Below are 17,924 nucleotides of genomic sequence, written 5' to 3' on the forward strand. Positions count from 1 at the left end.
ATAGTTTTAACAAGCAATTTATCCCCTAGTATGCAGGTCCCTCCCCCGGTTCCTCATAGGCTGAGTACTATGGGGTCACAATCTTCCCAGACATTGCCTATTAATTGTTGGGTAGGGGCTTTAGGTGTTTTTTTGTTTTTTTTGGGGGGGGGGGGTTGTCTTGCTGCATTTTATTGCAGCCCACAATGCACTGCAATCCTACTTAGCTCGCGGGCTTTTCAGATATTTAACTTATGACCTAAGTAGCTAGGCAGGTTGATAAGAGAAGACAAAGTGAGCTATTTTGCAGACTAGTAAACTTTCATCTTAAACTTTTTTGGTTTGGGTGAAGGCAACTAAAGGGGGAAGGAGAAGTGTTGGGGAAGAGGGAGGGCGACAAGCAGGCATCAGCTATCCAAGCAGCGGCCCAGTATGTCCTGTTTCTTCTGTAGTTTGCTGACCTATGCCCATGTAAGGCATTTTGTCTTGAAAACGGGCCACTGGGCCGGGCGCGGTAGTCAAGCCTGTAATCCCAGCACTTTGGGAGGCCGAGACGGGCGGATCACGAGGTCAGGAGATCGAGACCATCCTGGCGAACACGGTGAAACTCCGTCTCTACTAAAAAATACAAAAAACTAGCCGGGCGAGGTGGCGGGCGCCTGTAGTCCCAGCTACTCGGGAGGCTGAGGCAGGAGAATGGCGTAAACCCGGGAGGCGGAGTTTGTAGTGAGCTGAGATCCGGCCACCGCACTCCAGCCTGGGCCACAGAGCGAGACTCCGTCTCAAAAAAAAAAAAAAAAAGAAAACGGGCCACCACCGTATATGTTATTGCCTTCAAGCATGAAAAGATTATTTTTTTTCCTTGCAAATTGATGTGGGTAGTCTGCCACTGCAGGCTTCCTCTTCAACACTGTCTCATCCCTTCTTTTTTTTTTTTTTTTTGAGACGGAGTCTCGCTCTGTCGCCCAGGCTGGAGTCTGGAGTGCAGTGGCCAGATCTCAGCTCACTGCAAGCTCCGCCTCCCGGGTTCCCGCCATTCTCCTGCCTCAGCCTCCCGAGTAGCTGGGACTATAGGCGCCCGCCACCGCGCCCGGCTAGTTTTTTGTATTTTTTTAGTAGAGACGGGGTTTCACCGTATTAGCCAGGATGGTCATCCCTTCTTAAAATTAACTCTCTAATTATAAAATACTGATTTCTTTGAGGCATTGTGCCCATAAACTTTTTGTAAAGAATTAATGATTTTACCATTCTTTCACCCAAGTTTCATCATAAAGTTGATGTTTTTCCTTGCTTCAATTTTAACAGAATACATGTTGCTCTGATAGGGGCTCTTTTCAAACATGTCTTATTCTTTTTAGTACATCAAATTAGATGCTGTTCATACATGTTATAACAAGACAGTACGAGTTTATTTTGGTATAAAAATTTTTTCAAATCCATGCATGATTTGTTCATAACACACATTTTCCTTGAACTTTTAAAAGTCTCCTCCTGAGATTATTGGATTGAATCAAAAGTATTTAAAAATTTTCTCTTGGTTGGGCGCGGTGGCTCACACCTGTAATCCCAGCACTTTGGGAGGCCGAGGCAGGCGGATCACGAGGTCAAGAGATCGAGACCATCCTGGCTAACACAGTGAAACCCTGTCTCTAGTAAAAATTAAAAAAATTAGCCAGGCATGTTGGTGGGCACCTGTAGTCCCAGCTGCTCGGGAGGCCGAGGCAGGAGAATGGCGTGAATCCGGGAGGCAGAGCTGTCAGTGAGCCAAGACCGCGCCACTGCACTCCAGCCTAGGTGACAGAGTGAGACTCCGCCTCAAAAAAAAAAAAAAAAAAAAAAAATTAGGTTGCTTCCGACAATGAAGTTGGTAAAGTTCATGCTTAATAAATCCGCTGGTTGTGGGAGCAATTCATAAAACTGACAGTGAATGTGTAACTAAGGAGTTTAGAAAACCCTCAAACTCCAATTAACATGAGGATGTAATCTTGGGAGGCAAAACTGGAAGTGGTTGTAATTTGCTCAGCACAAAAGGAATCAACCATCTAGTATATTGTTTAGAGAATTGTGTGAAGATTAGTCTGTAGAAAGATAATTGCCAGTCTTTACCCAGCGCTGTCCAGGGTACAGAGAAACAGAATCCAGGTGCTGTGAATTTATCTGTCTTGGAGAGAAATACTTTGTTATGGGGGCAGGGATCATTTATCAGGTCTCAGGATCTGAATGAAATATCCCTCAAAATGATTCACCTTATTTTGTTCTTATTTCCAAATAAGTTGTTTATTTGCTTTTTTGATGTTTTACTCTTGTGGACTGAAATATGTTAACTCTGGTTAACTGGTAACATCCTTAATTGTAATCATCACCAAGCTAACGCCATCCTGGGAGACCTGATAAAACAGCCGTCAAGACTTTTCCTGCCATATACTGACCTCATCATCAACTCCAGAACAGTTGGTTACATTCAAATACAAAAAAAGGTGCCAGTGGAGAAATAAGAACGTCCTATTCACTCTCAATTAAGTTCCACTTTGTATTGTGCTGAACTGAACAAAATCAGAAATTACTGCATTAAATTAGACAAGAATAAATTAAAGTAAATTCAGGTTGGGTGTGGTGGCTCACGCCTGTGATCCCAGCACTTTGGGAAGCCAAGGTGGGCAGATAACTTGAGGTCAGGAGTTAGAGACCAGCCTGGCCAACATGGTGAAACCCCATCTCTACTAAAAATACAAAAATTAGCCAGGCGTGGTGGCATATGCCTGTAGTCTCAACTTCTCGGGAGGCTGAGGCACGAGAATCGCTTGAACCTGGGTGGAGGAGGTTGCAGCGAGTCGAGATCCTGCCACTGTACTCCAGCCTGGGTGACAAAGCGAGACTCCATCTCAAACAAACAAACAAAAAGCAAATTCAGTGATATTTTTCTGGAATGAAAATACCTTGAAATTAAAAGTACCGATGTATTGTCTCATCCCTTCTCAAAATGAACTATTCAATTATAAACTATGGATTTCAGTTATTATTTCAGTTATCATTGACTTATCATTAATTAACAGAAACTTTGCCTGCATAAATTTAAATTGATGGATAAAAGAACATAAATATGTTCAGCAAATAACTGTTGAATGAAAGAATCAACAGGTTGCAAGTTTTTAAAAACTCTCTTCTTTTCTGCCACTCAATGAAACAATGCTAGAAACAGTAGATTTGTTGAAATAGTATCTTTTTTGGTCACTTTCTCATTTAAAAACATATCAGGCTCTGGCCAGGCACAGTGACTCATGCCTGTAATCCCGCCGCTTTGGGAGGCCGAGATGGAAGGATTGCTTGACTTCAGGAATTCAAAAGCAGCCTGGGCAACATGGCAAGACCCTATCGCTACAAAAAATACAAACATCAGTCTGAAGTGGTGGTGCATGCATGTAGTCTCAGCTACGTAGGAGACTGAGGTGGGAGGATGGCTTGGGTCCAGGAGGTTGAGGCTGCAGTGAGCTGCGATTGCACCACTGCACTCCAGCCTGAGTGACGGAGCAAGACCCTGTCTCAAAGAAAAAAACTGGCCGGGTGCGGGGGCTCATGCCTGTAATCCCACTACTTTGGGAGGCCAAGGCCAAAGGATCACTTGAGGCCAGGAGTTCGAGACCAGCATGGCCAACATGATGAAATCCTGTCTCTACTAAAAATACAAAAATTAGCTGGGCATGGTGGCTTATGCCTGTAATCCCAGCTACCAAAAATACAAAAATTAGCTGAGCATGGTGGCACATGTCTGTAATTCCACCTACTGGGAAGGCCAAGGCACAAGAATGGCTTGAGCCAGGGAAGCAGAGGTTGCACTGAGCTGAGATCACGCCATTGCCCTCCAGCCTGGGTGACAGAGGGCAACTCTGTCTAAAAAAAAAAAAAAAAATATATATATATATATATACACACACACACACACACACACACCTATATATATACTTGAAGGATGGTCTGAAGGATGGGCAATCTATCCCTCCCTTGACAATTTTTCAGAAGTTCTTTTCCCTTTTGGGATCTATGGACTCCTTTAAGAAGTTGATTAAAATTTCAAATCCTCTTCCCAGAAAAAAGTACGCACATGCATATAATTTTGTACATGCATATATGCATATAATTTTGGAAAACATTACAGAAAGCTCAAGGATTGGCTGGGCACAGTGGCTCAAGCCTGTAATCCCAGCACTTTGGCAGGCCAAGACGGGTGGATCACGAGGTCAGCAGATCGAGACCATCCTGGCTAACACAGTGAAACCCCGTCTCTGCTAAAAAAAAATACAAAAAACTAGCCGGGTGAGGTGGCGGGCACCTGTAGTCCCAACTACTCAGGAGGCTGAGGCAGGAGAATGGCGTAAACCCGGGAGGCGGAGCTTGCAGTGAGCTGAGATCCGGCCACTGCACTCCAGCCTGAGCGACAGAGCGAGACTCCGTCTCAAAAAAAAAAAAAAAAAAAAAAAGAAAGCTCAAGGATTACCAAAGGTCATCTGTGGATATGCTGAGGATCTTCAGACACAAGACCAAGCATCCCTGCTCATTTCAAATTTAATATGTATTTTGGGGTCACCGAGAGACATTTGTAAAATATATTTCATCAGCTTTTAGAATTAAGAAAATATGTCCTTCTCCTGAATGACCTATTTATTTTTATCCCAAAGGCACTTTGGATTTTGAATACGCAATACTGGTGTACCCTTCTTTACGGCGACTTCTGCGAAGACTAACGTAAAATTTGCAGTCTATCTCAACAAATTCAACAGACTTTCACTGCAGGCATTTTGTATAGTAATTTATGCTTATTTCATTTAATCCACCCCTTATTTTCCCATTGCTCTAGTTTTGGTGTGTGTGTGTGAGAGATGGAGTCTTGTTCTGTCGCCCAGGCTGGAGTGCAGTGGCGTGATCTCCGCTCACTACAGTCTCCACCTCCTAAGGGTTCAAGAGATTGTCCTGTCTCACCCTTCCGAGTAGCTGGGATTACAGGCACGTGCCACCATGCCTGGCTGTTTTGTATTCTTAGAAGAGACGGGTTTCGACATGTTGGTCTCAAACTCCTGACCTCAGGTGATCCGCCCGCCTCGGCCTCCCAAAGTGCTGGGATTACAGGAGTGAGCCACCACGCCCAGCCTCATCTACTTTTAATAATATTTTATGGTATCTCTGTAAGTTGCCTCACATCCTTGCGGAGAGGGACTGTTGTAAATAACATGAAGAAAATTATCCCTGAAATTCAGGGTGTAGATCTGTTATCGCAAATTTATGACTGCAGGGTTTGATTTTGTTGTTGTTTCCCCCTCCTTTTTTTTTTTTTTTTTTTTTTTTTGGAGGAGTCTTACTCTGTAGCCCAGGCTGCAGTGCAATGGCGTGATCTCGACTCACTGCAACCTCCGCCTCCAGGGTTCTAGCGATTCTCCTGCCTCAGCCTCCCGAGTAGGCTGGATTACAGGCGTCCGCCACCAAGCCTGGCTAATTTTTTGTTTTTTCAATAGAGACGGGATTTCACCATGTTGTCCAGGCTGGTCTCGAACTCCTGACCTCAAGTGATCCGCCCGCCTCTATCTCCCAACGTGCTGGCGTGAGCCACCGCGCCCAGCCTGATTTTAATTTGAATTCATTAGCGACGTTTAAAAATCCCAGGATTTCACATAAAAATCCAGATTGCAGACGTCGAAAAAAAATGTAAAATGTTATCTCCCAATGCCGCAGGCAAATAGGATCACAGTCCTGAATAGCAACCGCGGTCTCTAGTGGTTACGGCTCTCATCCATTTCGCTCCATTTTATCACCTGGGAGGACCGGTATTTTCAATTTCAGTAACTTTTAGAGGAAATTTTTGAAAAAAGGACTGCACACACGCACCTTTTCTTCCTTCTCGTTCTTTAAAAGGTAACAACGGAAACAATTCATTCTGCAGGCAATCTGCGCTAGTCCCACGGATAGGCGATTAACAAGAGATAAAGAGGTGTGGCTCCCAGAGGCGGTACTGTTACCCCTTCTGGTTGGCGGGTACCACGTTGAAAGGTCGGGGTACGGGCCCACTGCGACTAGCACAAGGAGTGCTGAACTGAGCTATGCAAAGTTCTGACGAGAAGGTGGAACGGTTCTTAATGAAAAGGATTAAGGAATCTAAATCGGTTTCGCTAAATTAGACACATCTGCCTAAGCAGCCACAGCCTGTTCGCAGCAGGGGCGGAAGACAAACCAACGCCGTTCAGTCGCCGGCAACTCAGCTCTGGAGTAGACGCACTCTACGAAGATACCCGGGTTTCCGGAGCAACCGCCCGAGCCCTCCCCCTTTAGCCCCGCCTCGAGTCGCTTTCCCGCCAAAGGCCGTTACCGCCGCAGAGCATGGTGGGACAAGGCTTTAAGGCTAGGTTTCACCAAGTCCTTTGAAGGCGCCGAGTTGCTTTCAAAGATCCTCATTCCTGCGGAAATTGACTATCCTTCAAGACCCGACCTGGATGACTAGCTCCTTTAACGAGAGTTCTTTAACTTTTACCAAACAGCTGCTCACTCTATTCGGAAACCACCACAAGCGGGGAACGCGGGGGACTTTTTTTCCCCCTTCGTGCGGAGGGTGACGTCGCGCGTGCGTGCGCGTGCGTTGCGCGTATCCCTCGCACCATCCGTTCTGCTCCCGCGCGTGCGTGTTGGGATCGAATCGCTGTTTCCTTCCGCTTCTCTTCCTCTGTCTCCCCCCCATATCCGTGCGCCGAGCTGATAAAGGCGCCATTTTGGAGGGGCCGTGGGAGACGTGGTGCCGCTGCGGGCTCGCTCTGCGGTGCGCTAGGCTTGGTGGGAAGGCCTGTTCTCGAGTCCGCGCTTTTCGTCACCGCCATGTCGGGAGGTGGTGTGATTCGTGGCCCCGCAGGGAACAACGATTGCCGCATCTACGTGGGTAACTTACCTCCAGACATCCGAACCAAGGACATTGAGGACGTGTTCTACAAATACGGCGCTATCCGCGACATCGACCTCAAGAATCGCCGCGGGGGACCGCCCTTCGCCTTCGTTGAGTTCGAGGACCCGCGGTGAGGCGGCATGGGGCTTGCAGCCTTGAGGAAATAGGTCCGAGTAGTCGGGGAAGGCTCCAAGGCCTTAACATAGAGAACGGGGAAGCGGGGGCTCTTAGAGAGGTTGGGGCGAGACTGTATCGCCCATGCAGGAGTCGAGTAAGGAGCTGAGTTGGTGTGGCTTCTCTGGCGCCTCGCCTTGGACGTCCCCGGAGCCCATTCGCAGGCTGGAGCGGGAAACTGAGGCGCTGAGGGCTGGTGTAGTGGTTGGGAGCCTGGCGTGTTTCTGGGTGGGGGAGGGGCCATTCCTATTATGCGGCGCATGTGGGCTCTTCCACGTTGGGTGCGCATGTGCGGGGGGTTCCCGACTGAGCGAGCTGCTCCTCCTGGTCTTTCTCATGCCTTTTACTTTCTGCGATCCCGCAGAGACGCGGAGGACGCGGTGTATGGTCGCGACGGCTATGATTACGATGGGTACCGTCTGCGGGTGGAGTTTCCTCGAAGCGGCCGTGGAACAGGCCGAGGCGGCGGCGGGGGTGGAGGTGGCGGAGCTCCCCGAGGTCGCTATGGCCCCCCATCCAGGCGGTCTGAAAACAGAGTGGTTGTCTCTGGTGAGTGTACTGGTTGTGTGGATTGATGTGAAGGGACGGAAGCTACCTAAAATTTTTGTCTTGCATGACCGGTTTAACAATTGCAAATTTTTCATGCTAGGTCTTAAATTGCTTTAGTTTTTGGGTGAATTTAATAAACGAGGATTGCTGCTGTGGTGATTACCAAATTAGGTTGCGGTACTAGATACGAAGATCCGTTACAAATAATTTTGGACTCTGGATTCCAGAATCTTACCAGCTCTTTACCTGGTATCACTTAAGTACACCTATTAAGTATTTTTAAGTACTCTTTGTCCTAATGTACCTTACCAACTTAACGTGAAATTTAAGATAATTGATACTAAGAAAAAAATCACTTTTTCAGGACTGCCTCCAAGTGGAAGTTGGCAGGATTTAAAGGATCACATGCGTGAAGCAGGTGATGTATGTTATGCTGATGTTTACCGAGATGGCACTGGTGTCGTGGAGTTTGTACGGAAAGAAGATATGACCTATGCAGTTCGAAAACTGGATAACACTAAGTTTAGATCTCATGAGGTAGGTTATACACTTATTCTTTTCTTTGACCAGAATTGGATACAGTGGTCTTAACAGTGGAATTTGAAGGTAAGGATTCAGGCAAGGGTGTCCAAGTAAATTGCCAGATTTCTGGTTTTAGTTACATTGTATGCATTCAGCATGCCTGAAGATAGATGAAAGCTTAGATCTTTCAATGGAAAGTTCTGTCTATCCAATAGGGAGAAACTGCCTACATCCGGGTTAAAGTTGATGGGCCCAGAAGTCCAAGTTATGGAAGATCTCGATCTCGAAGCCGTAGTCGTAGCAGAAGCCGTAGCAGAAGCAACAGCAGGAGTCGCAGTTACTCCCCAAGGAGAAGCAGAGGATCACCACGCTATTCTCCCCGTCATAGCAGATCTCGCTCTCGTACATAAGATGATTGGTGACACTTTTTGTAGAACCCATGTTGTATACAGTTTTCCTTTATTCAGTACAATCTTTTCATTTTTTAATTCAAACTGTTTTGTTCAGAATGGGCTAAAGTGTTGAATTGCATTCTTGTAATATCCCCTTGCTCCTAACATCTACATTCCCCTCGTGTCTTCGATAAATTGTATTTTAAGTGATGTCATAGACAGGATTGTTTAAATTTAGTTAACTCCATACTCTTCAGAACTGTGATATTGTGTAAATGTCTATTCTGCCCTGGTTTGTGTGAACTGGGATGTTGGGGGTGTTTGTGGTTATCTTACCTGGGGAAGTTCTTATGTTTATCTTGCTTTTCATGTGTCTTTCTGTAGACATATCTGAAGAGATGGATTAAGAATGCTTTGGATTAAGGATTGTGGAGCACATTTCAATCATTTTAGGATTGTCAAAAGGAGGATTGAGGAGGATCAGATCAATAATGGAGGCAATGGTATGACTCCAAGTGCTATTGTCACAGATGAAATTGGCAGTATTGACCTTATACTAAAAGGCAGGGGTTAAAAATGATTATATACGTTTTCCTTAAAACACTTGCAAACATTTTATTCAGTTATCTTTAGCTACAATTGCTTTGCTCTTTAAACCTTGGCAATTGTGGCAAAATTATATTGCCCATTTTGTAGCAACTTATTTTGCTCCCTTCCCCCCATTTTTGTTTTAATAGGGACTAATGTGGGAAGAACTGGCTAATTTGTCACAGTGCTTAGTTACAACTGTTAATGTGTGACCTGCTGTTGGTGTACATGTGGGTACAGGGTGTCTTTAAATCCAACAAGATAGAGTATAATATCAATACTGCTAAATCTGCATGTCCTCTGTGTGACTGATAGAGCGTTGCTATTTCATTTTTTTAAGACAAAATGAAAGCAAAATATAGAGTTCCAATGTATTGGTGTAGATAATCTAGTTGGGAATACTTTTAAGTCTCACCTTCCCCTTTAAACTAATATTCATAATTGATTCATATGTTTAAAAGATTTTAATTTACAAATTAAATTGCAAATGGGAGCATTAGATATAGTTTTAGACTTAGGTGGGTAGCAATGCCAGTAAACTTAAATTACGTAACTTCTTGCAACCACGAAACCTGTAATACGCTGTACAGTAACAAGTGTTGGCATTATCAGTTGAACTGTAAATACAAAATGCTTCTTCCAATTAGTCTCTATGATGATTAAGTTTCTAAAATTTATCTGAACACCATTCAGAAACTTGTTTTGGGGAATTTGATAGTTATTGATGTGCATCTGTTAAACTGATGACAGACATAACTCATCATTCCCCAGAAACCTTTTTTGATTACAGTATCTAACATTTTGCCTCCTCTTTTTTGGTTTTGCTGGTTATAAAGGTTTGGATTGGAGAGGGCTCACTGGATCCCAATCCTTGGAGCTGGATCATTGGATTCAAATCATAATGTGGATAGGATAGGGAGGATGAATTACCAGGATTCATGGAGCGGGATCAGATTACCAGGAACATAGGAGTGGATTCCTGCCCCAACCAAACCGCATTCGTGTGGATTTTTTTATTCAACTTAATTGGCTATTCCAAAGATTTTTTTTTTTTCCTATTTTTGACGATTGGAGCCCTTAAGATGCACGATGGAATTGTGTTTTGCGTTTTTTGGTAAAAGGAGCAAAGCGAGGACCTGGAGATAAACGCTGGAGCAATCTCCTTGGAAGGATTCAGCACGAGTAGATGGTAAACATTTAAAGGGGAAAGGGGGGGTTTGTTTAAAATAGTAAATCAGTAAGTCACTTCTAAATTTAAAGAAAACAAAATTGGAGTTGAAGAATAAGTAGGTTTCCAATTGGCTATTGCCGTTTTTCTTTGAAAAAATAAACATTTTTTAAAAAACTATGCATGGTTGTCCTTTTTCCTCTTCATGTAAGATTCTAACTGGGTCTATCAGTTAATCTTTAAATTGTTAAGTAAGATAAGATTTTGACTCTTGTATTAATGTGTTAGCAAATTAAAAGTTCTTAAAAGGCACTATAATGGTATTAGCCATCTTTTATTGTTAATTGTAAAAGTCTTCAGGGGAAGGCAAAAGGGGAGAATAAGGCATTTGTGTATGTAACTTGGTAAATGACGGTGGGGGGTTGGATCTAGCATCTGAAAGATAAGCTTCTCTACTTTGTTATAAAGTGGCTAAAAAACTAGATGCTGCTTATTTTCTGGTGGTCATAGAAAATATAGGCTTTTGTGCAAAGTTGGTTGATGGCTAGTAAATTAATGTTCACTTGGAGATAGCTTTTGATATTTTCAATGAAACTCATCTCAGAAAAAGGTAAGTATTAAATGTTAACATCAGCACAGAGGTATTAGAACTGTTTTTTGTTTTTGAGACAGAGTCTCGCTTTATTCCCCCGACTGGAGTGCAGTGGTGTAATCTGGGCTCACTGCAACTTCCACTTCCTGGATTCGAGTGATTCTCGTGCCTCAGTCTCCTGAGTAGCTGGGATTACAAGTGTGTGCCACACTTGCCTGGCTAATTTTGTATTTTTAGTAGAGGTGCAGTTTCTCTGTGTTACCCAGGCTGGTCCCAAAACTCCTGGCCTCAAGTGATCTGCCTGCCTTGGCCTCCCAAAGTGTTAGGATTACAGGTGTGAGCCACCATGCTCGGCCTGTAGAACTTTAAACACAAGTCACATTTCTTTTTTGAAAGGGAAAGAGTGTACAAGATTAACTGCTTCTTTGGATGAATCATTGCTAATAAAAAGCTGGGCATTTAGCATTTTGCCTTATAAGCCCTTCTCATCCATAAGATTATTTTGTACCTAAAAGTTTGGTGTTCTCTACCAAAGCAGTTGTTAAAAACTTGTAGTCTGCTACTTTTTGTATTTGTCTACTGACAGCCCCTTGATACTATTTAGGTTGGGGGAGGGGACCTAAAATAAGTAACTAGACTTTATTTCCCTCGGGTGCTAATCATAGTTGGAAGTTGAATTTAAGGTGATTATTCGGGTGACAATTAAAAACCTAGGGAAAACCAGAAATCTTGGTAGTGGAAGAAATGTGTAAGGTTACCCCAATCAGATTTTAATGAACGTTGTGGAATGTTGGAACGAGGGGATGTTGAATGCAGAATTTCACTAAGTAAAGTACTTAGTTTAAATTTATTAAGGATGTAGCTCTTTTTATGTAAGAATTTAATGTAATGGCCAAAAGGCAGATTTACTGTTTAACATTTGAATAATTTTACATGACATTCTTGAAGTTCTAAGTTCTGTTTTATGTGTAGAACATTTAAAAAATTCAGATTATTAAAGGGAAAATAAATGATTAATGATCATTTTGTAAGGTTAATGTGAGCTAGACTTAAGCAAACTTGGTTCATTTGTGTTCATTGAATGTTTTGGAAACCACCAAAAAATGTAAATGGCCTTCACTCAAGTTTGAGTGTTTAAAGTTGAAAGATGTGCTCAAGTAAAAGTTAACGGTAATTCTAACTTCACATTGAAATGAGACAGCATTCCTTGTTATACAGGCTGAATTTGAAGATTAGAGAGGACTTCATGTTTACTTATGAAAGGTAAAGGGGCATAGATTTTGTAGTTAAGATGACCAGACAGCTAAAAGCTGTGATGGGAAGTGTGGACTGCTCCTATTTATAGTCTCAGAAAATGGACCTTTAGGTCTCTATCCATATTGGCAATTATTAAAGTTACACCCTTTTGAAACTACAAAAGCTGTCTTGGAATTTCCCCCTCTTCTCCCTATTTATGTCCGCTTAGAATGTTTTAGGGAGCCTATAATTATTTTCTAACCAAGGAAAAACTTAAGTCTCTTTAAGAAGCAATTACTTTTCATAACATCAGATTGAATAACCCACCTTGCTGTTCAGCCCACATCCTACTGGAAACAAAAGGTAAGAAACCCATTTTCTGGTTCCTGATTGTTTGGGTCTGAATTTTGTTTTTAAAGTGAAGCTAAGTTTAATATTTTTAAAAATGATGTTTGGAATATGAATAGATTCCCCATAAAATGTTTTTTCCTGTTTTATGCTTTAGAAAATATTCAGTGCTCAAACGTCTGCGCATCATAGTGCTTGCATTTAATATGATTTATTGTAGAATCTCAACTTTTCTTGGTGTTGCCTTTGAAACATTGTCTTGGTCATTAGGGCTGGTGTTTTCACATTTCTGTGGTCAAGGTGAATTTCTTATGTGTGCCTTTTTGCTTACTTTGTATATGAATTTTGTAATTTAAATTGCAAGTAAGTTATATATATGTATTTACCATAAATAGTATTAAAAGATGAGAAACTGTTAGACTGAAGTTCTGTTGTAACATAACCACTCTTATTTCCATCACAGTATGAAGAGTGCAAACGCAGAAAACAGATTACAGTCTCTTATCCATTTTTTGAAATCCAAAAACTATATGAAAACGAAAGATTTTCTGTTGTTGAGCTAATTAAATGTGAAACCTGACCAGAATTGCTGCCTTCATTTTGCACTTAGTGTGACTAAACTGTTTCCTGTTGAACTTCATTATTCATTGCACAGTTGCCACAGACTTTGCTGAGGGTTTTATGTAATACAGGGTATATATGTACCTTATAAAGTGCGTACAGCTCTGAATCCCAGATATATCTGTCCCCAAAGAGTTCACGTAAGGGAGTGTACTAGCATACACAGGCCTAATGCTTTTGTCTGTAACTGGGGTGTCTTGACTGAAAAACCTATTGTGAATCCTTTATTGATTGAATTTTAAGTTCCCCCATCTTTTTAGGCTGAAGCAGCCACAAGAAAAAAAGGTATGGCCCACATTCTTTACATTCTGTTGTATTAGTGGACTCAACAAGTATATCCCATTGAAGCAAATACTCAGGCATCCTAGAGTGTACAATACAACATTCTTTTGAGTTATTGTTTCTGTATCAGTACTTACAGGAACATTGACCAATTAGATCCTATAGGAAAAGCTGGGATTGGCATGAAGTAAAGAGATTATAAGGAAACATCTGTTCATTGTGTCTATTGTGATTGTCTATTGAATAAATAGTAATGCTGCCAAGGTAACTTTTGCTTTAAACATGGACCCCAAGAGATTATAGTATACTTAAACCAGTACTTATTCCTGTTATTGAGACCTTTGGAGTGCTTCTTGGTAGCTTTGAAAGCTAATGCCTAACAATCCTGAGGGTGGTTGTGAGCTTGTAGTGATTAAAGGAAGGATTTTTTATTACTATAAAAATCACTCCGTGCTTCATTAATGCACAGAATAAAAACTGAATAAATGACTCTGTCATATATAAGTTAACTTAGGCAGATATAACATTTGTAGTTTACAACATTTGAATAGGTGCTAGGTGGGATTTCAGGGGGTGAAAAGTCATACATGACTTTTCATAAGTTTAATATTTAGGTAAGCAAAACAGAACACTTAGTTCAGCTTGACACTCAAGCATTGGGTTAAAAAGCATCAAATTTCTCTCACCAGACAACTTCTAAGTGCCAACTATTGGTAGAACTGTGGACATGAAGATAGTGGAAACAGCTTTTCTAGGGTACTATACTCATCTCCACCAAATGCACTTCGAACAAAAACAACTCTTGATTTTTTTTTTTTTTTTTTTTAACAACATGCTGTACTGCTCTCCATTGGAGTAAGTGCTAGGGAAAATCACTTAGCCACTAGAGGGAGCTATAACACAAAATTAAGCAGGAAATAATCCCCATTGTAGATAGGTACAACCAAGTGGAGACCAGCTTAACTACCTTGATCCTCTGTATCAGCTCTAAAGTTAGTTGGTTTGGGTAGGTTTTCTTGTAACTTTACCTTTGTCTTCCCATCTTTTGTGCAAAATTCTTCCCCTTTTCAGCTTTTGCATCCATTTAGGTTTTCGGTAGAGTTTAACTTACAGTCACTCACTTTGTAACGGAAAAATCTAGGTTCTGGGACTAAGAAAATACTGAAGACGTAAGTGCTTGTTTTTCTGCCTACCTTGTACATCAGGTATGGAGTAATAAGGCCTTGAATGTGAGAATTGGCAATAGGAGTTAGGTGTGCTGGGGAAATAAAATCTAGGCATAACAATTTGGTTATGAACTGGAAGAAATGAATATGCTTTCAGAGACCTGTAGTTTGCTTTTACAGTGTGACAGTTTCAGGTGTGATGATCTTATTTCTCAGTATTACCTAAGAGGTTCTTAAAATTTGCCTTAAAATCGTACTTACGTGTCAACTTAGCTGTTTGCTATTTTCTAGGCCTCACTTAAGTAGCAGGTTGTCTTGTGATCAGAAAGTCAGTACACACAGTAGTTAATGTCATATTAATAGCTGAAAATTACTGAGAATTAAACACTTTAGTATTTTAGTATTTAGTATTGACTAAACACTTTAGTCATTCCCATCATCCCTTTCTCCCCAGGTTTCTTTTATAAAAATGGGAAGGACACAAACTTATCTCCTGTTTTAAAGTATAAATTGTCATTAAGAATACTAAACCTTTTAGGCCCTCATAATGGGATTTAGTCATCCAGAAGACAGGTGTGGTACAACTGGCCTTAAAATACTAATTTTAGAAAGTCGGTCTGTTTCAAAGAATAAGGCACTAAAAGTGGACAAAGTGGACTTCTTGTGGGGGAAAAAGGAATCAAGTTTACACAGTAGGGATTTCCCTGCCTGATAAGTTAACACTAAGTAGCAAGGAAAGCTACAGAAAGTAGTTACTGTTAACTAGTAGTCTTGCTGCAAATTGGATTGACAGCTGAAAGGGCACTAACTAGATTGAAGCCTGTCTTTAATCCTGTAGATGTTAACTCTGGTGTGCCTTTGATAATTTTTAAATAACTTGAAAATGCACTCTGAAGCCACAAATGAGGCAAATGAAAATTCAGAATTCTCTGTTTTTTTTTTTTTTTTTTTTTTTGAGACGGAGTCTCGCTCTGTCGCCCAGGCTGGAGTGCAGTGGCCGGGTCTCAGCTCACTGCAAGCTCCGCCTCCCGGGTTTACGCCATTCTCCTGCCTCAGCCTCCCGAGTAGCTGGGATTACAGGCGCCCGCCACCTCGCCCGGCTAGTTTTTTGTATTTTTTAGTAGAGACGGGGTTTCACCGTGTTAGCCAGGACGGTCTCGATCTCCTGACCTCGTGATCCGCCCGTCTCAGCCTCCCAAAGTGCTGGGATTACAGGCTTGAGCCACCGCGCCCGGCCTCAGCATTCTCTTCGTAGAAAGAAAAGTGCTAAACCTGGAGACTGTAAAGTGCTAAGAAAAATAATGGTAGAATTATTCCCTCAGGTGCTGTGTATTAGAGGAGTCTTTATATGTCATTTTGGGATAAGCTTTCAACAATTATTAAGGCTTAATACATAGGACTATAGGATCAGTCAAACAAAAGGGAAGGTATAGCCTTTAGAAAGGACTGGGAAGTCCTGGGTGTATCTCTTCTGCCTTTAACGGTGGCATGCCTAGAAATTTGAACTACAAAACAACCGCCAAGAGTGGCATTCACTTTTTTTTTTGGTCTGTTTTTGACACAGCGTCTCTGTCACCCAGGCTGGAGTGTAGTGGCGTAATCTCGGCTCACTGCAACCTCCGCCTCCTGGGTTCAAGCGATTCTCCTGCCTCAGCCTCCCAAGTAGTTGGGATTACAGGTGCCCACCACCACACCTGGCTAATTTTTGAAGTTTTAGTAGAGACAGGGTTTCACTATGTTGGCTTGGCTGGTGTCTGAACTCCACACCTCAAGTGATCTGCCTGCCTCGGCCTCCCAAAGTGCTGGGATTACAGGCGTGAGCCACTGCGCCTGGCTGACATACACAACTTAAGGCTAGAAATGTAAAATGTTGGTTCACAGTGCAATGAGCACATTCCAAAGAAAACTCAAATGGCTCCTTTGTACTCTAAAAACAGTAAATTTGTAGCAAGATGATAGTCAAGTTCTGTGTCTTCAGGGTGTCATTGCATCTATGATTTAGACTAACCTAGAGATTTTACTTGCCAAATAGAGTTCTTCAAGATGCTGTTTGGATTTGTCTTACCATCTCCAACTGCCATATCAGCATTTTTGTCTGTACCCAAATTCATATTACTGAAGTGTTAGAGCTGATTTCAGTGACTCCAGTTTCTTCTTAAAACATGTCACTCCCATAATATGAGTTAACAATGGGTTATATTCTACCCTTCCAATTTATCCTGTTCTCAATTACATCTTCCCCTACGCTGGTTGGTTTGGTAAATATATATATTTTTTTAACTCTACAGACCCAGGAACTTGAATATATTTATATTTCCCAATAAGCTAAATGCAATGCTGACAGTTTAATATTGATTGGCGGGATGGAAAGAACTTAATACTCCCTAAAAGCAAAGCACTGTAGAAGTCTGTTTCACAAGCTGTTCGTTAACTGAGTGGATTATTGGAGAAGGTATTTTAATACTAATAACTCCTCAGATGTGAAGCCAGAAATTTTGAATTAATTTAAATGCTAGCCTAAGTCCAAGTATAATGGATAAGTAAATGTTGCTCCCAGAATTGGTCTTGCAAAGTAAGACCAATTGTAAGAGCAAAGTAAGTGGTTTTGTTGTAAGCTATGCACACTTTCAGTACAGATCACCAAGAACTGATGACATTGTCCCCTAAAAGACTAAGTAGTTGCCTCCTAGGTATATCCTTTTTCAGTCATTCTCTTTTAAGCTTCTTACAGAAGAAGCTTTAAGTTGCCTCTGAATTTAGTGGTACTGCCTCAATGAGAATTTCTGTATATATCTCTTTGGGATGGAATCATTTTGGTTCTTTGTTGTTGTTGGTAACTATACGTAAAGAGATTAATATATAATGATGTATTGTGAAGAGACTAGTATGTATGTATATTATTCCTTGGGTTGGGAGTCTTCAAGCATTACTTCAGGACCCTGACTCTGGTCTTCAAGTTTATAGGATCAGCTAGCTTAAACAATGCTCTCAAAACCAAGAGACCCAGCATTCATACATTTTAACACCCCACACCCTAAATCCCATAAGCAGCCCTGTTCTTTCGCCATTAAAAATCTCAGTCCTTCATGATCACACCTAATGACTGAAACATTCTTGAACTAATTGCATTGTTTCTGCTTTGCTTTTCTTCAGCATGTTTTAAAAAGTGTGCTACACATGCATGCACATGTTGACTTTAAGCTGTTCTCTAGTTCAACATGTATGTTTTGTTTCCCTCAGCTACATAGTAAACCGGGGGCAAAGGCTGTGTTTTTTTGTTGTTGTTTGTTTTTTTTCTAGATGGCGTCTTGCACTGTCACCTGGGCTGGAGTGCAGTGGCGCAATCTTGGCTCACTGCACCTTCCACCACCTGGGTTCAAGCGATTCTCCT

The 17,924-nt window shown here is 41.8% G+C and overlaps 1 protein-coding gene across 2 annotated transcripts; it reads left to right on the forward strand.

The window, feature by feature from the left end:
• The first annotated feature begins 5,763 nt into the window (after positions 1–5,763).
• Positions 5,764–13,047, forward strand: SRSF1 (serine and arginine rich splicing factor 1). 2 transcript variants are annotated; one of them, XR_749037.2, is made up of 5 exons: positions 5,764–7,025; positions 7,434–7,618; positions 7,983–8,155; positions 8,356–9,035; positions 9,957–13,047. XR_749037.2 is itself a non-coding variant. In XM_010372920.2 (4 exons), the coding sequence occupies exons 1-4, from the start codon at positions 6,832–6,834 to the stop codon at positions 8,548–8,550; spliced, it is 747 nt and encodes a 248-aa protein (XP_010371222.1). In that variant the 5' UTR covers positions 5,764–6,831; the 3' UTR covers positions 8,551–13,044. The 2 variants fall into 2 exon arrangements, 1 of the variants encoding a protein (XP_010371222.1); XM_010372920.2 differs by having other exon boundaries at positions 8,356–13,044.
• Positions 13,048–17,924: the final 4,877 nt, after the last annotated feature.

Source organism: Rhinopithecus roxellana, chromosome 19 (genome assembly GCF_007565055.1).
Source record: "Rhinopithecus roxellana isolate Shanxi Qingling chromosome 19, ASM756505v1, whole genome shotgun sequence".
Lineage (NCBI taxonomy): Eukaryota > Metazoa > Chordata > Mammalia > Primates > Cercopithecidae > Rhinopithecus > Rhinopithecus roxellana.

What these genes read in the sequence shown, in the direction of transcription:
- SRSF1 (XM_010372920.2), top strand. Translation starts at nt 6,832, where the DNA reads ATGTCGGGAGGTGGTGTGATTCGTGGCCCCGCAGGGAACAACGATTGC. An exon ending in GTTGAGTTCGAGGACCCGCG is followed by an intron (nt 7,026 to 7,433) that starts GTGAGGCGGCAT and finishes GCGATCCCGCAG; the next exon opens with AGACGCGGAGGACGCGGTGT. An exon ending in AAACAGAGTGGTTGTCTCTG is followed by an intron (nt 7,619 to 7,982) that starts GTGAGTGTACTG and finishes TCACTTTTTCAG; the next exon opens with GACTGCCTCCAAGTGGAAGT.